General features: G+C 38.9%; 3 protein-coding genes across 11 annotated transcripts in view; all 3 read left to right on the forward strand.

The window, feature by feature from the left end:
* The window catches only part of LOC108565700 (long-chain-fatty-acid--CoA ligase 6), a 27116-nt gene extending 9070 nt beyond the window's left edge, over window positions 1-18046 (forward strand). For 6 of the 8 annotated variants that reach the window (XM_017925281.1, XM_017925279.1, XM_017925278.1 and 3 more), the window contains exons 3-12: window positions 8990-9141; window positions 15507-15630; window positions 15708-15977; window positions 16040-16239; window positions 16304-16504; window positions 16577-16945; window positions 17008-17286; window positions 17363-17506; window positions 17571-17744; window positions 17824-18046. In XM_017925281.1, the coding sequence (XP_017780770.1) occupies window positions 8990-9141; window positions 15507-15630; window positions 15708-15977; window positions 16040-16239; window positions 16304-16504; window positions 16577-16945; window positions 17008-17286; window positions 17363-17506; window positions 17571-17744; window positions 17824-17961 (2051 nt within the window). In that variant the 3' untranslated portion in view covers window positions 17962-18046. Of the gene's footprint in view, window positions 1-2438; window positions 2620-8989; window positions 9142-13111; window positions 13438-15506; window positions 15631-15707; window positions 15978-16039; window positions 16240-16303; window positions 16505-16576; window positions 16946-17007; window positions 17287-17362; window positions 17507-17570; window positions 17745-17823 lie in introns of those variants that run through there. The other 2 variants (XM_017925277.1, XM_017925285.1) reach the window with 2 other exon arrangements.
* A 1515-nt stretch (window positions 18047-19561) lies between these two features.
* Window positions 19562-21185, forward strand: LOC108565705 (vesicle transport through interaction with t-SNAREs homolog 1A). 2 transcript variants are annotated; one of them, XM_017925290.1, is made up of 4 exons: window positions 19562-19878; window positions 19940-19995; window positions 20060-20404; window positions 20464-21185. In XM_017925290.1, exons 1-4 carry the CDS (start codon window positions 19785-19787, stop codon window positions 20620-20622), a joined length of 654 nt encoding a protein of 217 aa, XP_017780779.1. In that variant the 5' UTR covers window positions 19562-19784; the 3' UTR covers window positions 20623-21185. The 2 variants fall into 2 exon arrangements, with proteins under 2 accessions (XP_017780779.1, XP_017780778.1); XM_017925289.1 differs by having other exon boundaries at window positions 19563-19878; window positions 19937-19995.
* A 282-nt stretch (window positions 21186-21467) lies between these two features.
* Window positions 21468-22842, forward strand: LOC108565706 (60S ribosomal protein L34-like). Its single transcript, XM_017925291.1, has 3 exons — window positions 21468-21558; window positions 21721-21792; window positions 22432-22842. Exons 2-3 carry the CDS (start codon window positions 21728-21730, stop codon window positions 22775-22777), a joined length of 411 nt encoding a protein of 136 aa, XP_017780780.1. The 5' UTR covers window positions 21468-21558; window positions 21721-21727; the 3' UTR covers window positions 22778-22842.
* Window positions 22843-23696: the final 854 nt, after the last annotated feature.

Genomic DNA, 23696 nt, shown 5'->3' on the forward strand with positions numbered 1-23696 from the left:
TGTTGTTGTTGTCACTACTGCTTGATTGTGCAATTGTGGTTGTATGTGACCTTGTTTGAAATGATCTCCGGTGGCTCTCTCGTATCAGAGCAGGAGATCATCGAGAAGGAAAAAGACCCGTTAGACGAACGAGGTCAGTTACCTCCAGATGCACAAAACTCGTTACTCTCCCAGGCGATGTTACGACATACATTTTGACGGACCTTCCTTCACTTCTTCAACAAAAAGTGTTATTATCTCCATAGCAATAATAACAACAACAACAACAAGAATGACAACGAAATGACCGAAAGGTAGGAGGATGTACGGTGAGAGAAAAATAAATTAGAAGTTGACAAGAACAACAATAACAACAAAAGCAAGAGAAGAAGAAGTGAAGATGGTCGTGTGCGAGCGAGTCTGCAATTTGATGGATGTGATGTGATGGAAGAATCGGTTGGGTTGTTGGTACAGTGACCGAGTAACTGGGTGTAAGGCATTAACCCATCCTGCGGCCGTCTCCGTCCTCCTCCTGCACCACCTCTTCATCCACGGCGCCGGTCGCCACCTTTCCTCTTTTCTTCGTTTCGCCCACCACTAGCATCCTCATTCCGTCTCGCTCTTTTCGATGGTGATATTTCAACCGAGAAGAACCGGGTCTAATCTCCCGACACAATGGTACAAAGAGAGAGACTAACATACAGAGAAATAAAGAGACTGTAGATATTAGCATCAAATGAATGGAGCCAATCAACTCGCTGGATGCTCGAATACCTAATCGCCGATTTCCTACGCTCGTGAGTTTTTGCACGCACCGAAGCGCTAATTGAATTTCCTCTTCGGACTTTGCAAAAACTCGTGAAACTGTTCTCTCTTTATCTCTATCTATTTGTGTCTATCTCTTCGCGAAGCCGAGGTTCAGTGCGCTTGAGATGGGTACATTCGAAGATTTGAATTTCATTACTTTACTTTAACATTAAATAATCGTGATTATCAACAAATATTTAGAAAATGAGAAGGACATGAATGGAATGAAGATTAATTTGAATATTCAGAGTGATTTCAAGAGGAAAATTGAAGGTATAGCATTGAAGAATTAGTTGAGAGTTGGTGATTTGTATTGGAAGAAATATCAAATTATGGATGGTGGATTTCCTGGTGCTGCGGGAAGTGCGTGCGATGCGTGCGAAGGTTAAACCGCGCGATGACGATGATCAGCACGAAGAGGAACTACCATGGATGGATGGATGTATGGTTGGATGGTTGGCCTACTTCTTGCGAACGTTGCGCGCGCGTTTCTTGCGTTCTTACGTGTGTTGTATATGTGTGTTAACGTACGCGGATGGAGGATGGATGGATGGATGGTTGGTTGGTTTGGAGTCAACGAACCTTTCTGGGTTTTATTTTTAGAACCCGTTTCTTTCACTCGCCAACACGTCCTTTAAGGCCAAAATTGGACATCGGCCGTATTACTCACCGGAGAGCGGCCTCACGCCTCTCTACGTGCCCCGAATAACGGAGAGCGCGCGCTTCTCCCGACTCCAGGTTCTTTCTTTCTTTATTTGCCTCTTCTTCTTCTTCTTCTTCTTCTTTGGAGGAGGCTGATCATGATGATGATGAAGAAAAGGAAGGAGGAGCAGAGCAGAGTAGTAGAAGGTGGCGACGGTGGAAACGCAGGAAGAAAACCCATGAGCGGAAAAAAGAGGTGGCTATGGTGTTGGTGGTGGTGGTCGTTATGGTTCCAGCAGAAGCGATGATGGTGGTGGTTGGTGGTCATGGGGATACCAGAAACAAACAAACAACAAACAAACAAATGCGCCAGAGCTGATCGGGAGCCTTTTGAGTGCGCGCCGGAGAGATCCCAAAGAACAAAGTGATCACCCTGTATAAATACGTACATATATATATATACGAAAGCGACATTTACCGTTCCATATAGTACCTCCGGGTCTTGTGTATCTCTTCGCGTCAACGCGACCGCACGTTCCTCCGACATCGTCAGCAGGGATTCGATCCATCCATCCATCCATTCAAATCCAATACGACCGGGGTGGCTGCGAACGCAGAACGAAACGCAATTGTTTTATTTTCGTAAATCGAATAAACAAAGGAACATTTTCTGCCGAGTGCGCGAAGATGTCCAGATTCGAGACGCACTTGCGAACCTCCAACCAAACTTGATTACTAGACATAAAAGACAATAATAATAAGAATAAAAAAAAACAAACATATATATATATAAACGAAACGATATTAACACGAGCGCACAGATTGCGCAAGCAGAAATAGAATCCTGCTACGACTGAAACGAACCGGAGCCATCATGCTCCGTGCCTGAGAACTCCTCAGAAAGAAGGATCTAGTAGTTAATTTGATAATAATAATAATAATTATTATTATTATCTCGTACGTTTCGTCGTTTAAGACTTTTTTTTAAATTTATTTAAAAACTTTGATCTCTATACCGCTCCGAAATGAAGGAGGGTTTGATGTTGAGCATGAAGAAGTACATCCGCAGCTCGGCGGACGGCGCGGGAAAACGCCAGGAAAAACAACAGCAACAGCAGCAGCAGAGACGACAGAAGAGGAAGCAACACAGGAAAACGAAAGTGGACACCGAGAAGACGAGATACAACAATTGTAAGTCTCCATCCAAAAAAAAAACAAACTAATAAATTCAATATAAAACCGAGAAAATAACAGAAATTGGAAAAAATCTAAATTTTTTTCCTCATTTGTAAATGTAATTAGTTTGTATTTTGTGGTTACTCACGTACAATATGATAAGTGTAAAAACGTTGTTGGAACAATTAAATTTTTGTTTGAAACGACGATTATAAATTATAATGCAAACTAATTTGAGTAAATATTTTTGAAGCGGAAAATTAAAGAAACGTGTGGAAATTTAGTCTAGCACTTTTTTTACACTCAATTCTACATTGATGAAAATGTGTATAAATATAAGAAGTGTATGATAATATAATATATTTGCTGCCATGTTTGAACTTAAGTGTTTGAACTTGAATGCTAAAAGATTAATATTTCTTGGTTGACAATAAGTTAACTAAATGAAACTTTTATAAGTTAACTTTTTTATTAAATAATTGGACTCAATTATGGTTGTTCTCATTCCGGTTTTCTATGTAGAAACTATTAGTAATATTGTGGTTCCTGGGGCGAAATTCTTGACTTGGGAATTGCGATTTGTTAAATTGAAAAACTGTTGTTTCTCCGTTGCTGCTTTTTTTTTTATATATATCTATATTTCTTTTCAGTTGCGGGTAATTACTGTTCCAGTTTGCAGGAAACAGTAATTGTCTCTGGAAGGTTTATTGCTCCTTTTTTTTTTCTTCTTTCCCTCTTGGTTTTCGCGTAATTGCACGAAGGCCAAACGTGCGCTTTCCTCGCCGGCCGACTTTGTTGTTGTTGTTGCTGTTAAATGTAATTACATGTGCATTCGTTTTTCCATTTCTTTGCTCCTTCGTTTTTGTTTTTTCTGCAGTCGTTGTTGATTCAGGAAATTGATTACATTGCTAAATGTAATCGGCAAATAATGAAATCGCTAATTCGGAGCGTGCATAATTTATAAGTAAATAAATGGCAGTTGGATAGAACTTGTTGCTGCAGCTTTTGATCGTACACAGACAGTCGTTTTCTGTTAGCAATCGGAGCGTGTCGGGCAATGAAAATGAATAGAGTAGAGCGGAAAATGAAAAATTGCGGAAAAAAAAAGAAGAAAAAGTATTGAAAACCACCCACGCTCTTTTAGTTAGTTTACACTACAATTATTATTTGTGCAGTACGCGAGAGAACTTTGGTCGTTTCCTATATTCATATGCAGAGTTGCTGCTGCTGCTGTTGCGTAATGAGTTGTAAATCGAAAATGAGAGCAAACGCGCGTACAGTCGTTGTATGAGAGTCGCAGGATCGGAAAGCGATTCCGCATATTTAATGGTCCATTATTCGCCGTCCGATAGGTCATTGCCTCCGCTCCCAAATCCGTGTTTCCTATACGCGAAATTTATAGACCAGAAACTTACTGTTACCGTTCCCACCTACCTAATACCTAATACCAATCTCGATCGCTCGCTCTACCGTGATTACAAGTAAATTTTCAGCAAAAATTTGCACCAACATAAACCAAAAAAAAAAAACAGACATTTCACTCTTGACGTGTGTGTATATTTTGTAATACGGTTATCGCATTTCGTAATGCGTTTGTTTTAAACTCTGTGTTGAGTCTATGCAGAAAGTTTAAATTGGTTTAAAACATGTAAACATCTTTGATGGATTGTTGATTTTGTTTTGTATTTCATTTAGTTAAAATAATTGACTACTGTGCAATTGTACGTGTTCGTATTCCTTAAATTATTGAAATTTTGTAGTGCGACATCTATGAAATTGATGCAAACATTAATTCAAATGTTTGTACATAAAATTCGGCATCCATTTTGAAAATATGCCAATCATCTTTGACTGACTTATAGCTTTTGTTTTCTTACCGCTCTCGAACAATTTGATGTTCAAATTGTAAAAACTATAAATTATTTAAATTTGTGAAAGCAATAACAATTTAATTATTATGCGATGAGAATAATTGGAGTATGTTTTCTATATTTTTCCTCTCAACAGGTTTCTCGGTGATTTTCTACCTGCTTTTTCCCTCCGTCTTCTGTTTCCTCTTTCTTTTTTCTCTCCTTCTTCTCCATCCTCGTTCGTCTTTCGCGGTTAGCTGCGCGTCGGATGAACAGTTATCCGTTGAGGTTATGTTTCAAGAAAGTGCGTAATCGCGAGCCGGATGTTGGCGCGAAGAAAAAGAAGCAGCAAAAAAACTGAAAGAACGTAATTGAATTTCGTCGAAATATCCAAATATAACAACAGTAGAGGTAATTTCATCCAACAAATTAATCCAACCAACTAGAGTTTGCAGTGTGTGTGTGTGTTTGTGCAGAAGAGTTCTTCTCTGGGTCGCTGACCCAACGGTCAAACGTCATCGCGGTGCGCCTCCTATTTTTTTTTAAATTAATTTGTTTTTCATTCATTCAATGCATGCATCTACTCTCTTTGTGTATGTATTTGGTGTGTATATTGTTTTTGGGGGGAATCCCCCACCGAAGAAGAAGAAGAGAAAGTTCGCTCGCGCGCGCCAATTGCAGGTGCAACAGAAACAAAATAACATAACAACAATAACAAAAAAAAAGCAATGCAAACGCGGAAAATGGCAAACGACTAATGTCAAACGTCACATTGACAGATGCCCGTATTGCTATGGTAATAAGCGATAACAGTTGCCGGTATTCAAATGTTGCGGCGCATCCACTAATAATTAGTAGGCGGTTTATGTCGCCGTGCGCGTTTTCAAAAGTTTTGGTAAAATTTAAATTTATTTTATCTTAATCTATCCATTTCACAAAGATTTATATGCAAATTTATATTGGTTCGACGTAACCTCCGCGATTTGAACTACGCAAGACTTTTGGTTTTCAAGAAACAACTTTTTATTTTATTTTTAAATGCGAGTAAACGCGTAACCTTGGATCGTGGGATTCGCGTCGTGATTTGCATATTATAACAATTGAAACTGTTGTCTTGTTTTCGTTCGTTCGTTCGTTCCTTTTACTTCTCCTCTCCGTTTTTTTTTTCAATGCCAAGATTTCGGTTAGATGTAAAATGGTAATGCGAAACGATATTCCAGATCAATTATAGATATATGTTCGGTCGATGAACTGCTTTGTTTTTTCTTTTCTAATTGGTTTTTGGAATTTATTAGCTCCTTCTCATTTTAGCTTTTTTTTTTAATTTTGCAGTCGCGACGACTACTTAATTAACTACTTTTTAGTTTTAATGGTTATTCAGGTTTTTTTTTTTTGTTTCGTCAATTTATATTTATATGCTTTTTTTAATATTCTAAGTCAATGTATCATGTAATCAATTCTTACTAATTGAAAATGTCATTATTGATTAATGTAACTTATCAATTGATAACATTGGATGCATTTGTTTTAAATATTCTAGATAAATGTACGTGCTGCGAATGTAAATTGAAGAAACACTCTGTATATATGCCATGTGTTGAATGGTGTAACGCGCAGCGATAAACGATGATTACGTTACCATCGAAACACGGAATTTGTTTGTTATCATTAAGTTATTAAGCATTTTCAGCTGCGTTTTGTTTCCTCGTCTCTCTCTCTTTCTCGTACTCCCTGCCGCCTTCTTTGTCTTTATCGCACACAATGGTAATTATGCAATTCAAATGATTCCATTGTTTTTGCTTTTGTTTCTGTTGTGCTTCGAGAATGTTGATAATCACGATCGCCGTGTGTTCAATTAATCGGAGTGATTGTCGCATACATTAACGTATGCGTATGAATGCAGAATTTAATCGAAAGAGGGAAAAACAGAGATTCGAATAGAAAGAGAAACGAAGACAAAATAAAACAAAATGGGAATCGTATAAAAATGAAATGGAGCGAGTGTCGCGTCGATTATGCAGCAGAGTGCAGCAGAAGGCGTTGTATTATTTTGTACGTTTATAGTAAGTATGGCATAATCTTTTCGGCCATCGAACGCCGCTCGTCCTCCGCTTACTTCTTTCTCTTTTCCTTCCGTTCGTTTCATTCATAATTCGTTTTCGGATGGTTCGATGCAAATTATTTGTAATTTCGTTTTGTTTTCGTAACATACACGGACGTCATTTGCGTACGTGTAGCACATCCGGAGACGGATAAGTTAATCATCAATCGTTTTTTGGTGAACTTGGTTAGTTCGGTACGTACAGTGTTTTGCAGTGGTCCATCCAATTATGAGTAACAATAGGACGAGCTCGTCGTTCTCAGGTAAAAGAAAATAGAACAAATAGTTTCTTTAAATTATCGATTAAATTCACTTAAAATTACGTTTTCGATTTTCAACCTAATTTGCATGCATCTTTTGGATCCATTCTATCTATTGTAGTTTCCGAGAAAATGAACAAAATGTGAAGAGACTGGTTCTTCGACCGTTAATTTTTCATTTATTCAAATGTATGAAATCATACTAAGATTTCATACATTTGAGTGTAATTCGCATTTATTAATTTACATTCCTCAAACATCCAATTTTCAATTGCATCTTTTGGATCCATTCTATCTGTTGTAGTTTTCGAGTTTTGTTTAATGGAATTTGTTTGTAGTAATAGACGTAAAAAACAGATACAAACTTGTAAATTTAATTGAATTAAGAAAATTGCAATTATTCGCATTGGAAAATTAATTGAAATTGTTGCGAAAACATGTAAACTTAATTTATAGAAATGTGAATGAATCGTATTGGAAAATCAATTGAACTTTATGTAAAAATAGTAGTAAACTTCATTCATTTAAGATAATTGTAATGTTGTTTTTGAACTAAATTCTTAAACGAAAAACATGCAATTAATCTAAAATCGTACAGGTAAAATGATTCGATGATTTGTAAAATTGTACTTTGATGTCTTTCGAAATATGAAAGTAATAATCCGATTTGCTTACAATTGTTGTTATCGTTCCAATTACGATTTTGCATTTCGATTGGATATTATCTAGGACTCACCTCCGCTTCTAGCAGGAAAGATGGAATAATAATAATCTGTTTATGCATCTGCCTCGATCTCTCTGCAGTAAATGAATCGCGATTGTCTTTGAAATTACCATTGAATGAAGAACGGAACACTCGCTCGGCCAATCATCGTACGCTCTCTTTCGCTCCGGTTTCCACGGTTTCTACGGTTCACAAACTCCATCCGCTGATAACTTGATCTGCGCTGCAATACGAACCAAACCAAAAAACAAAAGATTATTATCTCATTCGAATGCACGTCAATTACCGCTAGCCGACATTTGAATATGTCAAATTCGTAACTGATTGCTTGATCCAAATGACATTTACAATATATTGAAATGTCAAATTTTGACACATCAACCTTCTTCGATCCATTTCTCTCGGAATGTTACATAAAAACAGAGCATAATACGGATTTATTGATTACCCTCCTCATCTAAATATTATCGTTAAGTTTTACATCGGCAAAATGTATACATTTTTTTTTTTTATATTCGAGCGCAGCAAATTGTGATGAAATCGTTTGAAATGTGCCTTGATTTTCTTTAATATTGTAAAGACGTTTCCGAGGAAGGAAAAACAAAATTCAATTCCATCGCGTTTTCCAGGAAAATTCGCACCGATTTACGAAACGTCGCTTGCATTGCTTGTCCCCCGCGAATTTCTTATGAAAACTCTTTCAGCGTATTCCAGCAAATTCTACTGAAAAATGTGGTTTCATATTTTCCAGGAATGAAGCGAACATTGATTATTTTTCTGTAAAAGAAATATGTTTGTTGAAAATACGTCTAATTGATGATATCGTCCAATTAGATCATTTCGCATTTCATATGTTTATTTAACGAAATCGTTAAGTTTGTTTTAACTTCGTTCCTCGATGATAATAATAATAATAACGTAGCGTGCGAGAGAACGGAATTTTCATGGACCCGAGTTTCCTGTAAATAAAACGAATAGAGATAGAGAGAAGAAAAAAACATATTGTTTATGCAATAGATCGTAATCAAAACATCAACATTTGTTATTCATGTTGGACGATTCGTTAATTGGTAACGATGAAACCGTAGATCTTAATTAGATCTACTTGACGTTTCGACTACTTTTGACAGTCGCGTTGTAACCATGCCAACCTGGTTATTGAAACTTTGATTCATTTGACTTTTGTTTCGTAATGACGCTTGTTTGTTGCGCGCCATCTAGATAAGATCTGAAATTTACACAAACAAGTGAAAGATGCTCGGACGATAAAAATAAATGCTCTCTTTTGCGAGGACAGAGGAAACGGTGATTACGCGTTTACGAGGCAATAAAAAAGTAGCAAATGATTTAAGTTGATGATTTCATGTTATTTTTTTTATCGTTTGTTTGTAAATAACTTTTTTTTTTGTTTGAGTTGGTACTGATATTTGTAAATTTTTGTTTGTTTCAGTGGAGGATATGGAGCAGTATCTGCACTACATCGGTGGAGGCGCCGGGGCTTTGGCCCTGACCGGCGTCGCGGCAGCCTCCGCTTTCTATCTGGCGAGCAGACCGACGACGGAGAGACTTCTGTGGCCGATAGACGATCAGGCCCTTCTCGAGGTTAGTATACAATTCTGTTATTCGCCATGACAACTGTATTGTTGCTATGGTGATAGTGTGTATTGTGTGCTGGAAAGGAGTCGTTTACAATGCGGGGAGTGTGTTGTATGTGCGTTTGGCAGACGCGGTGCAATGCGAAGGTCGAGACTGAGGATCGCATTGACATTATGAGCTGTCACGGGACTTCCTTGGACGTTTGCCAATGGTCGGTTCGTTCCCGCAGCACACGCAGAGCCGACTTAAATTTATAAATTTTCACGAGATATTCAATCTAGAAATGTTCAAAATTATATACACGCTTCGCTTGATTCTAACATTTTTGCTAAACTTGCATACAAATCTTGAATCAAGGATAAACTAATTATCCTTACTATATACTAAAACCGAATGAGAATATGTAGAAATTCTGATAGCTTTATTGAACTAATTCAAAGTTAAAGTGATCAAAATTTACGTAAACACGTCGCGACTGTAACATGACCTTTTAGACAGACTCTTTTTAATTCGGAAATTGAATGAAGTCAGCGAAGAATGTGTTTTCGCTCATCTTCCGCGCGACGCGAAACGATTTCGTGATATTTTGCCAAAATATTTACAGTGCTAATGGGGGGTGGCGTAACTTTCCTCAATAAATTTCTCGAGGACAGAAGGAGCGACAGAAAAAAAGAAAACAAAAAAAAAGTGTGGAAAATGTAACAAAAAAAAAATCTATATGGTCGGTCTTAAAATATACCTCTAATCCGCAACGCATAAATCGCGAGTGTATTTTTAGTATTCGATCATCATATGATTCCTTCGCATAAATTCGAAAACGAAATGTAATACCATCAACGGTTCAGTTGTATTCACGCATGTTATGCAAGTATGAAAGAAATTGTAAAATTTTACAAGTTTTCTAGGAGAATAATTGGATGAATTTGTCTTGATTTTTAATGTAAGTTTAACTCGAATTTCGGAGATTCACTTTGTAGTGGTAATTGTCGTTGGATGTTATTGATGAAGACTATGGTTATTAATATTTGTTGGCTGTAAAATGAAGGCTGTCGTAGCACGGTAATTGCTGTCCAATTAGAGCGAGTTTGGAATGTTCCTACGCTAAAGTCTTGATAATGCTGACGAAGATATTGATTGTAATTGCATCACTTGTTGCTACAAATTGAAGATTAAGATGTGTTCTGCATTGGGTTATTACCACGGCCATCCTCGTTACATGTTGATGATGATGATGATGATTATTATTATATTGTTATTTGGGGATTCGCTGGCTGAAAAGCGTTGGCGAGCCAAGGAGTCGGCCAGTTTATTCCTGTCCGCTGACACGGGAAGCCTTCCTTCGACGACGAAATCCCGCGAACGGTGAAATAGATTATATTTTTTTTGAAATTAATACAAAAAAGAAACGTGTAAATTGTACCAAAGAAAAAAGGGAAAAGGTCGTTGTAAGGGAAAAGAAACGTTTACAGTTTTCTTCTCATCAGTGCGTCGTGTGCATCGAGTGCGAACTTTTCGCGCAAAGTGCGTTTCTTCTTTTCAGCTGCAGGATTACGACCAGAAAAGTGATTGTCCTTAAGATGTAGCGAAAAGAGCTAACGGCTTTAAATTACTTCCAAACTTACGTAATCGCACTTTTGGAGTTTATCAATGAATAATAAGTAAAGCTGGTCTTCTCACGTTATCAATTTGAGCAAATACAAAAGATAACGTACTTTTAAATTACATAATCACAAGGTTGTAAATTATTTTAAGAGGAGATTAATTGTATTATAAAAAAGCTTACTTTTGTAGATCTTACGAAATCGCTCGCAATCATTGCCATCAATTTAACATCGATATTAAATCACTTGCTCAGTATATGCAAAATAAAACTTAATTTTATATTATGTAATCTCTCTCTAAAGTTATCATTTGAGTTAACGTTAATTTTAATCGACAATCAATTGTGAAGCTTCTAGTAAAACTTTGAATAATAATTTAACACCGATGTTAACATTTGATGATTTAAGTTAATTAAAATTCTAGAAAGAATCTTAAAAGAATGCGGGTAGGAAGGAATTGGTGTTTCACGAAATCGCACTTTTGACCTCGTCACGTCGCCGATTTTTAACGTTCATCCGTAAATCACTTTTACGTTCGGTCTTAAACGATCAATTTATATTTGTTTAAAAAAAAATGCGTGTAAAATGCATGAGTCATACATTCGAATTGTTAAAACTCTTTTTTTTTTGTTATTTGCAGAAAGCAATGAATGAAATTTTTATTCAGGCGAGCCCGAGAAAACTTAACGAGTCTCGATGAAAGTTCGTCCTTTTTGAATCCTCTCGAGTTTGCGGAATCAGATTTAGCACGTTTCTCTTTTCTTATTGCCGCCGGTTCGGATTAAAAGCTTTTTTTTTCTCTCATCATCACTTTAAACTTGCGGCGAAAGATTTAGTTGTGAAAAGTTCTCTTCGCCCCATCATCTCTAATGAAATCGTTGCGCAACTCAACGCAACTCGATGGAAATAGACGTTATGATTGGGTTAGTTTGATTTAGTTCAGTTAGTAAACATAAAGATGATTTATACTTGACCGAAATAGTGTTTTGTTTTTACCCTTTTCAGATTCCCATTAGGTCATGTCGAGTCATCGTTAATTAAAGTAAACTGAAATTTTCACAGCCAAGCGTAATAAAAATGTACTTATTTTCAAATTGGACTTAAGTCACGTTGATTGTAACGTTGAGAGCGAGTTTGGATTCTATCCAAAGTTGTAATTCGTTTGATATTAAAAGCATTATGTATGGTGCAGCAATTGATAATTGATAGCGTTATTATTTTGCAAAGTTCGTTTAAATTTGATCGCGTATTTACACACGTGAACGGCCATAATTTGGATCCAATCCAAATGTAACTTAAGCAAATAAAGCCAAGAATATTTAATTCGATTTAGATTTCAAGGAAAAGACACATCTCGCACCAATTAAATGTAAGGCATTTGTCACTTCTAAAATATACTTAAGTCATTGATTGGAAGTCGTTAACAGTTTTAGTTTCAGCGTAAATCTTAATAAAACTTTAGTGTCTTTTAAATATACTAAACACTAATTATATTCAAGCTTCTTTCAAACATATAGTAAAACCGTTTAGTTTGAAATTATCATTTTTAAATTGAGACTCCCAAATTGTTAAGTAAATTGAAATTTTCGTGCAAGTCTCTCTCTTTTCGATTGATGAAGCGATGTCAAAACTTTAGTGACATTGAATTTGATTGGATTGTTGAATGGTGTTCGTGCTGTTGTGAAAACACTGCCAAAGTCAAAGTTCAAGTATCGCCGAAAAAGAAACTATACTTAGACGCAAAGGACACGACTTAAGTCATTGATTTCATGGAAGATTTCTCGTGTTTCCGTTGTTTCTCAAATGACGAACGTTACGTTTTCTTTTCTATTTTTTTGTACACAAAATGGATTTCCGAACAGATGGACTACAAATTAAACCACTTAATAATAATAGCGGACCACGGCCACCTGTTTGATAATAAATTGGATTTTCTTGCTTGTCTCTTCGCCGTTCGCGATTCTAAATTTACGTTCTCGCGCGAAAATAATAAATGTTTTTTTAAAAAAAATAATATGTATAGAGTGGATCATATAAAAATACTCTTGGACTCTTTCTTGACTTTCGGCCAGAGCTTATTAAACTGTGTAAATAGTCGACGCCTCACGCAACTTTTGTCGTATGTATGTATGTATAAAGTGAGCGTCGCCGGTGTACGTGGGCGACGACTACGACGCCCGAAATGTGCCTTAATAAATACGATTGCATAACTACTATATACTCGCTCAAACAATGCCTAAATTTAGATCGCAACTAAATTTGGGAATATTCATTTGTTGCTCTTGGAGTTGGAAGTAATTTAAAGCCCGATAGAGAGAGGAATAATTTGAAGAAGGAAAAATGTTGAATCGTGATGTTTACGTCGGAATTTTCAGTTTGTCCGTTGCAAGAAGTCGATGGAATGAATTTGAAAATAGCGCTCGTCAAGTTGAACAATAAAGTGTACGAGTGCATCCTGAGCATCCTGAAAGGTGACATGTACGGATTTTGATGAGATAATCATCATCAACGTCGTCGTAATTGAAGAAGAAAAGGAAAGAGGAGACAGCAAAAGTTTCATTCATTCGTAATATTTGAGAAGAGGAAAATCGAAAAGAAGATGTGTTGCGGATGCTGCAAATGCTGTTGCTGCTGCTCGGACGCGGTCCACATAATACCGCCCATCAATCTCAACAATCAATCCGACGTTTACCACTATAAAGTGAGTATCGGGTGGAGTGTTTGTGTGTGCGCTTTGGGAGCAAAGGATTGGCAAAAAGTTTGCAAAGATAATTCGTATCTTTATTATAATGCGAGAGAGAAGATGCGTATAAATAGGTAGGGAGGACGACGACGATGAGATGAGATGAGATGAGAGATGCTCCAAATACCAGAGTCCGACCAACAATAACAAGTGTTAAATCTATCGGAGCGGCAGGTGGTGTCATCAGTGAGTCATATCGAACTGATTTTTTGTTTTTATTCGTCTTCCATTTAAATTTAAAGCGAAAACGATGTACAGAAATATATCCCATCTACCCTATATCTGTCATTGGAATTCGATTTAGACGGTTGGCATCGCTCATCGTGGAAACCTAAATTCCGCTGTCATCAAACGTCAATTATTCGCTGATGAATATGCAGAGATGGCGCTCTTCAATTAACAATTGCACTTTTTCTGATTTGCCATTGTTTTATTTTTTTTACGTGGAATCCGATTGACCTTATTTCCCAATCGTTTGCGAGAATTGATTGGGGTCTGTAATGATCCATCGCCGATTTGATTCATAATTGATGCGACATCTGCATAATTCATGTGCGTGGAAGTAAAAAAAATTGTAGGTTTCCCTTGACGACGACGTCGTACAACTTGTGTCAGTCGTGTGACATAAGCTGTTTGCGATCGAATTGAGCACCTGTCGTTTTCGGGGCTCCAGGTCGAATCGAATCGGAATTGAAAAATTGTACGCGAAAAGAAAAGAAGTAAATAAGTTTTTCCTTTCGTTGGAATCCCTCCGTACGTGCCAAAGCGTCGTCGAGGAGGAGAGGTGGTGCATCGATTTTTTTCGCTCGCTGAATTATGCATGACCATCGAGACGGCCTTGGTTTGGCCCCAAATGCATTCGTTCGTCCGTTTATAAATAAATAAATAATTGATGCTCGCAGACAATGCCTTTTTCTCTCTCTCTCTCTCTCTCTTTATATATATATTGTTTTTTTTTCCTATTTATATAATGCAAATCGTAATGATGATCAATCAGTCTCACGCGCGTATCGCATACCAATTCGGCGACGCGAGAGGGAATTCGAAACAAAAACGAAACGAAAGAAATGTTACATAGTAGGCATACAAACAAACGAATTGCCATCGCATCCACCCAACAATGAACATGTGCGAGTGTATGGAGGAGGTGTATTCCCATCATATTGCTATTCATAGCCGTAGCCCGATGCACGTAAATTGTGACTGCGATCTCGATTTGCATGCAGCATTCGCGCAAGCAATTTCCGTTCCATTCTTTCTCTCTCTCTCTCTCTTTCTCTTCCATCCTCTCGAATCGAAGAAGAGGAATGTGAAACAGAGTCAACTACTTTTTTTCGTTTGATTACGATACGAAAAAAAAAAATGAAAATCAGCTTATTTCCGCTTATTAAAAACTGCTTTGAAATGAATTTATCAAATTGAATTAAAACTGATGTTAATTTGAAAAAAACATAACTTGTATTTTTAGGTCTACTATATAAAAAAAACGAAAAAGTTTGCGGTTCTATTCTTGGACCAATCATTGGTTTGACGTGTTTCAGATGCGTCAGAGGGGTCGTAATAAAATCGCGTGTTAATAGGAGAATACGATGGGTGGAGGAATACTTGTGTTCATATTTCAGCAACTTTATATTGTGTGCGTGTGCAGTAGATTTTCTTTGTAAATCGAGCATAGCTCCAGTTGGCTGCGAGGAGTGGACATGAAAATTTTGAAATAGTCGAATGGATCGTAAAAGTTGAGAGGTTTTCTCGAATGCGAACGATTACGATCCCGGTATTATTTATAGCTTCCGCAATTTGCCGCCTCTCTTATTTGTGTTATTTGTTTTCGAAAGTTAATAACTCATTTTCATGGGTTGTTTTGAAACGCACATTGCGATTTGTTTGTAAAACAAACGGCGGCGATGGTTGATAGATCATTCCAATTTGAAGCAAATGAACTAGTTCTAAGTAAAAGTAGTAAATTAGTAGATTGAAACTAGTATATTGAATATATTTAATATTGTATTCGTTTGTTTTTGTTTCAGGGTCCTGAACAAATCAGAGTATCGCGTTTTTCAAAGGACTGCAAAGATGGAAAATTCGTGAAGCATCTGTACAATGATGCGACGACGCTGTACGAGTGCTTCAGACGAGGAGCCAAAATATCAAGTGAGTAGAGAGAATTACGGAGATATGGGAATGTTGTGAAAGAATCGAATTGATCGGTGTATTTGTCTCGTTTTTAGATAATGGTCGTTGCTTGGGATGGCGCGAATCTTTCAACAAACCCTACCAATGGATCCACTATAACGAGACGCTGCTGAGGGCGAAGAACGTCGGTTCTGGAATGGTCGCGATGGGTCTGCCGGCCGGCACCGAAACATTCGTCGGAATCTACGCTCAGAACTGTCCGGAGTGGATCATCGCCGAGCAGGCAATCTACTGCTACAGCATGGTGCTGGTGCCTCTGTACGATACACTAGGACCAGATGCCTGCGCCTTCATCATCAAACAGGGTATTTAGTACAAAGCTCATCATTCAACTGTTGTATTCTAATCGGTGGTATTGTTCCTTCAGTCGATATGCACGTGGTGATATGCGAGGACGATCAAAAGTGCAACCTGCTTCTGGATCGCGCCCCCAAGTGCCTGAGAAGGCTGATCTGCATCAAGGAGGTGAGGCCGGCCACCAAGCAGCGCGCCAAGAACCGCGGCGTCGAGATCGTCAAGTTCTCGGACGTTGAGACCCTAGGAACGAAGAACAATCATCCGGAGATGGTGAGTTGCTTGATGCTTGCCGTTGCTGCGATGTGACATTAATTTTTATTTCATTTCTCTACAGCCGCCGAAACCCTCTGATCTCTGCACCATTTGCTACACGAGCGGCACCACCGGAAACCCCAAGGGCGTGATGCTGACACACGAGAATGTCGTCGCCTCCTTCTCAGCGGTGATGATGCAATTCGGCGATCACAAGCTTAAGAGCGACGACGTCATGATCTCGTTCCTGCCACTTGCTCACATGCTCGAGAGATGCTGCGAGGTGAGTGTTGAAAATTATTATAATTATTATCGTTTTTGGATGTGATTGTTCAATGTTTCCTTTATTTTACAGAACGCTATGTACATGGAGGGCGGTGCCGTCGGCTTTTATTCTGGCGATATTCGCCGCTTGTCCGACGACATGAAGGCGCTGAAGCCAACGATTTCTCCGGCCGTACCTCGTCTGCTGAACCGCATCTACGACAAGATTCAATCAGAGGTGAGCAGGAGCTGCATCAAGAAGATGCTCTTCAACATGGCCATGAGTGCCAAGGAGAACGAGCTGAAGCGTGGCATACTCAGGAGGAACAGTTTCTGGGATATGCTCGTCTTCAGGAAAGTGCAGGAGGGAATGGGCGGACGTCTGCGCCTCATGCTTGTAGGATCCGCGCCCCTCGCCGAAAACGTGCTCAACTTCACCAGGTGCGCACTCGGCTGCATGGTGAGTAAATACCCCCTCATTTTGTTATTGTATTGTAATTTTGTTATTGTTGCTGTTTGCAGATCGTAGAGGGTTACGGTCAAACTGAATGTTGCGCCCCGATCACGTTGACCGTGCAGGGAGATCACATCCCCGGTCACGTCGGTCCACCGGTATCCTGCTGCTGTGTGAAGCTTGTGGACGTTCCGGAGATGGAATATTGGGCGAACAAGAGCCAAGGAGAGGTCTGCGTTAAGGGAACCAACGTCTTCCAAGGATACTTCAAGGACCCGGAGAAAACCGAGGAAACCATCGACGATAACGGATGGCATCATACCGGCGACGTCGGCATGTGGTTACCGGTAAATACACAAATCTAGACCTCCGAAATGAACGCACCATACTCATCATCATCATATATTTGTTGTGGTTTTGCAGAACGGCTGTCTGAAGATCATCGACCGCAAGAAGCACATCTTCAAGCTGTCCCAGGGCGAGTACATCGTTCCCGAGAAGATCGAGAACATCTACATTAGGTCTCAGTACGTGCAGCAGGTCTTCGTGCACGGCGAATCACTTAAGGTAATTATCACCGAAATCTTTATTATATGTATATTAACGTTTTTGTTTTCGTTTTTGCTTGCAGTCGTGCATCGTGGCGATCGTCGTTCCCGATGTGGACGTGATCAAGTGCTGGGCACAGGAGAACGGAATCCCCGGCACCCTCAGCGTCCTCTGCAATCATTCGGAAGTGAAACAACTGATTATGGACGATATGCTCTCTTGGGGCAAAGAGTGCGGCCTTAAATCCTTCGAACAGGTAACATATAGAAAAACAACGCAATCATCTCTATTTGCTTTTTTTCATTAAAATATCTTTTTTTCGTTTCTTCGTTCAGATTAAAGACTTGTACCTGCATCCGGATCCGTTCAGCGTGCAGAACGGCCTCCTCACGCCGACGATGAAATCGAAGCGGCCACAGATCAAGTCGTACTTCACCCCGCAGCTGGAGGATATGTACAAAAAGTTGGCATAGGCCGTTCATTGATGGAGAGGGGAAATTCGCGTAAAATGGGCGAAACTCGACGAGAGTAGATGACGCAACACAGGACAGAGGAAGATATCACACGATGCACTAATTAAGTTGATGTTGAAGAAGAAGATGATGCTGAAGCTATTATATGAATGATGAAGATGATGATGATGATGAAACGGACGGGCTGCACTGTTTGTTTCCTTTATTTTTCATTTCCATCTCTATATCTCTCTGTTTCGAGTTGAATTATTATTCGTTTGTTCGTTTGTTTCTGTGCGGTTTGCCCCGTTCGTGATCGTATATATTTCGTAGATTTAATTATAAATATTGTATTATAGATTAATAATTGGGAGACGGCCACAACCCCCCACCCCATCCCCCTGACCGCACTCTTCGACTTTCCTATTTCATTTACTACAATTACACAACACTATTTACGTTGTACCCTCCCTTTCATTATTTTTACTTGCAACCACTGTTTTTTTCGTTTTTTTCATATATTTTCGTCGCCGGGAATTTTGTAAATAAAATCCGCGTGATCAGCAAATGGAAACAAAATAAAATAATTAAAATTTATATAATAAAATAAGAATATTGATTGTCAATTTTGATATGGTGGAGAAATATGGTGCGAATTTCCCGAGCCACGGAAAACGTAAACGAATCTGCAGTGCGTACTCTTATTATTTTATTGTTTTTTTTTTTGTTGTTGTTGTTATTGTTGTTAGGGAAGCTTCATTTTTTTTCCTGATGCAAAAGAATGTCGAGCGAAGATGATGATGATGATGATGGTGATGCAATTTATAATCTTGTAGTTTTGAGTGAATGAGAAATAATACAAATAATAAATGAGACGATGATGAAAGAAAGAAAGGGAATCTTATAATTAATTAATCAAGCAGAAAACATTTCGAAGACAAAAGAATGCCGCATCGCCGGATGCGACGTCCACTTTGTACATATACTAATTATATATGCATATATATATATATACAAACATACAATTGTCTTTATTTCACTGTACGCTCTTGAGTTTGTCTGTAAAACTTGATTGTCTCTTATATATATAAATATAAATATTGTACTTAGTTTTTACGCATAATAATTTATTATTAATCACGAGTGGCGAGTGGAAGAAGATTGTAGAGTGAGTGAAGAAGTGAGGAGGACGAAATGAAACTGAATTATGATAATAATATTCGTCCCGGTATTAATATTATTATTATTATGTGAGAAAATTGAATAAAAACTTATTACACGAAACGAATTGAAAATCATTGTTTTCAACATTCATGTAAAGAAATTAGGACGATAGACTTCGTGGGTCGCATCGTAGCACCGTAGACCATTGTTATCTTTCAACGTTAACAATTACATCAAAACCGTAAAAACGACAAATCTCACAGTAGATTCGTTGGAAAGCCTATTAATTAATTAATAATTATTGCATTAATTAATGAGAAAACATTTCAAACTTTTCTTTTCAACAATTATATTGTATTTTACGTTGCCTACGTTCGTATGCACGCGACACCCCTCGGTTGAATTTCAAACCCCTTGACAATTCAATCATGACGTTTCTCCAACTGTCATCGCTTGTTCCTGGCTTGGGGGGGGTTATGATCCGCTGATGTATATACACATACATATATATTATCGCGTTTTTTTTCTGTGTATGTTTGCTTTGGGATTTGGAAATCATGCGGAATCGCGGCCCGTCCTCACCGTGATACAGTTTCAATCGTTTAAAAGTTTCGTTTCCACAAAAGAACAAAATATATGTAAAAATTTAAATTAGATAAAAAAAAAAGACTAGAAGAAAAATGGGTTCCCTCTTCGAGAACTACGAGCAGCAGTACGCAGTGCTCACTGCTGATATAACGGCGCAAATCGGTCTGCTGAGGGCATCGACTACAAGTAAGGAATGTCAGTGGTGTTTGTGTGTTCCGTAGTATTGATAGCAATGGGTTTTCAGAAGACAGGAGACAGCTGATCTCCGATATAGAGAAGCATGTGGAGGAAGCACAGGAATTGGTGAGTGGATTGGAATTGGTTGTTGTTGTTGAGAGTTTTGCTAATGTTATCGGGATTGTGACAGTTGGAGCAGATGGACCTGGAGGTGAGGGAAATCGAGGCGGCGAAGAAGCAGCGATGTCGAAACAAATTGGAATGCTACAGGACGGAACTCAAGAGACTGACCTTGGAGTACATCAAGGCGAGATCCTTCAAGCAGGTCGGATACGAATCGGCGGAGGACGTCAACGATTTTCGCATCGGATCCGATCAGAAGCAACGACTGCTGGATAACTCGGAGCGAGTGGAGCGGACGGGCAGGAAACTGGACGACGGTTACAGGATCGTCCTGGAGACGCAGGAGATTGGGTCGCAGGTGTTGCAGAATCTGCACGAGCAGCGCGAAACGATCCAGAGGTCGAGGAACAGGGTAAGCAAATGCCGATGCGGGATGATCTCTATGTTTACGACGGTCTTTGTTTATTGTAGCTAAGGGAGACCGGAGAGGATTTGGGCCAATCATCGAGGCTGATGAACTCGATGCTGATGCGTGCGATCCAACGAAAGATCGTCCTGTACACGGTGGGCGTGTGCTTCGTCGTGGCGATCGTGATTGGTCTCTACTTGGGTTTCAACAAATCGAACTAGGCCGGCCACCCATCATCCATCCATTTGTTTCAACTGGAGAAAAAAAGAAATGGATCAAAAAAAGAAGATTTCAAAAGGAACCGTACAAATTAGTGATTAGATTTTTTTACGTGATTCGGAAACCGTACTTTTTCGGGAAAAACCAACGCAGCTACGCCGAGTTCTCTCCTTTCTTTCCCTTCACCTCTCACTCGTTTCGGATAATTTTTAATTTATATACGCGTAAGGTTAATTGCTTTTTGCTTCGTTTCGTTACTTGCGACATGCATACGTACTACGGCTAGGTTTTAAGTGTATCACATTCCGCAGTTGTTCTTTACGTTTTCGTCATCATCAACACGAACCGATGAGGGAGTACTTAAGTCACTTAGTCGATTCAGTTTTGTTTTCAATCGGGCATCGGATTCGTTTTCTCTCCTCTCTCCTCTCGAAGACTTCGTTCGTTTCTTTAAATTTCGCAATAAGTGTACGTCATAGTCACCACACATACCGTAGTATTATTTATTTAGAACTGATTTATTATATTTATTGATTATATCGTTGTTATTTTAATATTAAGAAATAAAGGGAATATATTGTACAATATTGCAATTGCATATGCAACACCAACTTCACCACTACTTGTGCCATCGTTTGATCACATTTTCTTTAAAAGATACATGAGAGCATAGGCAACCAAATCAACATTTACATATTATCAACATGTACGCGATTACTATAAATAATTAACGGAGTTTAATTAATGTTATTTAAACTATTTAAATTTAATCTCTATGGATATAACATTTAGTTATATAGATTGCTTACTTTCTGGCTGTAGAAGTTTCGATGCAACGAAGCGCCTCCTCCTCCACTTCGGTCAAGTTGGCAGCATCGTCGCAAACATACGGCTTGACAGTGTTCCTTTTCTTTCCTCTTCCGTTTCGAATACACCAGGTACGTGTAAACATGGACTAGAGTTTGGAAAATCCGAGAACATCGGCGATTTTCACGACGCTTTTCCAATCACGGTGGCGGCAATAGTTTCCACGACGTTCGCCGCCCCGTTTCCCGCAAGTATTTCACTAATAATTTCCGTTGATTTCGATTTTTTTGTAGGTTCAAAATGGTGCAACGGTTAGTTTTCAGGCGACGATTGTCGTACAACACAAAATCAAACAAAAGGCACATGTGAGTATTTCGTTCCACGTATTTTCTTTCACATTTTCACTTATTGAGTAGCCGAAATTTCATTTTGAGGCGAAAATCTTTGAACTGTTTTGTTTGATGTGCAAAGGATTTTGAGGTTATGCCACAATGTTTTCGTTTTTACTTTGATGCGGTTTTGTTTAGAATTTTATTTGCTCAAGTACTATGGCCTGCTGTGATTGTCGATCTTTGTAATTGCTGTGAAAATAGTCTTATTTCTGTTTGAGAAAACAAGTAGTCTATGTTTACTGTTTGTGCAAAGATCAACAGTCTGGTTTTGGTATAGTTCAATAATTGACTATTAGTAAATCTTATATAATTAGTTTTCCTCAACAAATCTTTTGCTTCATTCAAAATGGTGTAAATTTGCAACTTTGTAAACTATCCATGTGACTTTGGCAATATGTGAATCTATTGGAATGATAGTTGTTTACTTTACTTTGTATTTTACATGATGATTTATTTGGCTAGAGTACTGAGCCCAACTAAATGTTGGCGCTTTGACGAAAAACCCCTTTCGTTCGTTATCTTTGTCTGACAAAAAACCCAGTAAATTTATGTAATCTGTGTTGTCTTTGAAACAAATGATTAATTCTTTTTTCTTTCTGTTGTTTCGTGCAGCGTGCGTACCCCAGGTGGTAAACTGGTTTACCAATACCTGAAGAAGAACAGGAAGGTACCAAAGTGCGGACAATGCAAGGAGAAGCTTAGGGGTATCACCCCGTCCAGGCCTCTGGAGAGGACCCGCATGTCCAAGCGTTTGAAGACCGTTCAGCGCACGTACGGTGGCGTCTTGTGCCACAAGTGCGTCAAGGAAAAGATCGTCAGGGCTTTCCTCCTCGAGGAGCAGAAGATCGTCGTGACCGTCCTCAAGGCCCAACAGGGCACCAAGAAGAGGAAGTCAAAGAAATCGAAGGTCAACAAGAAGCCAGCTGCTGCCGCAGCCAAGCCCGCTGCCGAAAAGTAGATTTAATATATTAAATAAAGACGATTGTGACAAGAAAACCAATAAACGTTTGATAATTTACAACACCGCTGACGTGTCACCATAGCAACCCCTAATATTAACAATTGATATATAAAGTAACCATAGCAACTAGAGTAACAAATTCATTGTTGCGTCCGCATTGAGACAATTTAGTAATGCCTTCTATTGTGTGCGTTATTAAATAATTAAAACGCTTATATAAACCAATTAATGAGGTGATAAATAGATGCAGCACCGTTAGTTGCGTTGATCTGATTGAATTTGTTTGAATTTTCTCAGATCTTCTCAAGTCATCTGTGTAAAAATCTTCGAAGTTGATTGATTGAAAGTGTCGTCGGTAGATGGAGTTTGCTGCTCCGCAATGGTTCCCGGGGACTTTGACAGTCCGCCATAGCAGATGACCGAGGGTCGTTTAGATCGTGTAAACAGTGTTTTTTGCAAGAAGGATTTGTTGCTGTTTGTTCCTGAGATTCCGGTGACTGCGAGCGAGCGAACGAAGACGGGCAGAAGGATTTGAAAGTATCCTGTAACGCTGATGATCGTGTCCAGCGTTTGATGCCATCCGATTCCAAGATGGTACGGAGGCGCAAACGGGACGTACGATCGAATATGGCATCGGCGGCCAGCTACATACAAACACGTAAGTAGTGTCCATCACTAAAGAAACAACTCTGTGCTCGCTTTTCCGCCCGAATGGACATATGACAACTGTCATCGTTGTCGTTGGCATCCCCGTCAGATCGGGGTTTTGGCCAGCTGGGGCGTTGATGGTGTGACCCCTCTCAAGAAACGTCAATGTCATATAGGTGTCAAATAGGTTAATTGCTGCGAGGGGGCACCCACGGCGGACAACTACAGCAGAAAATCTAGGGCTTACATTCATTCACACCTCTCTTCC

The sequence above is a fragment of the Nicrophorus vespilloides genome, unplaced genomic scaffold (assembly GCF_001412225.1).
Source record: "Nicrophorus vespilloides isolate i.1.1-1 unplaced genomic scaffold, Nicve_v1.0, whole genome shotgun sequence".
In the NCBI taxonomy this organism is placed as follows: domain Eukaryota; kingdom Metazoa; phylum Arthropoda; class Insecta; order Coleoptera; family Silphidae; genus Nicrophorus; species Nicrophorus vespilloides.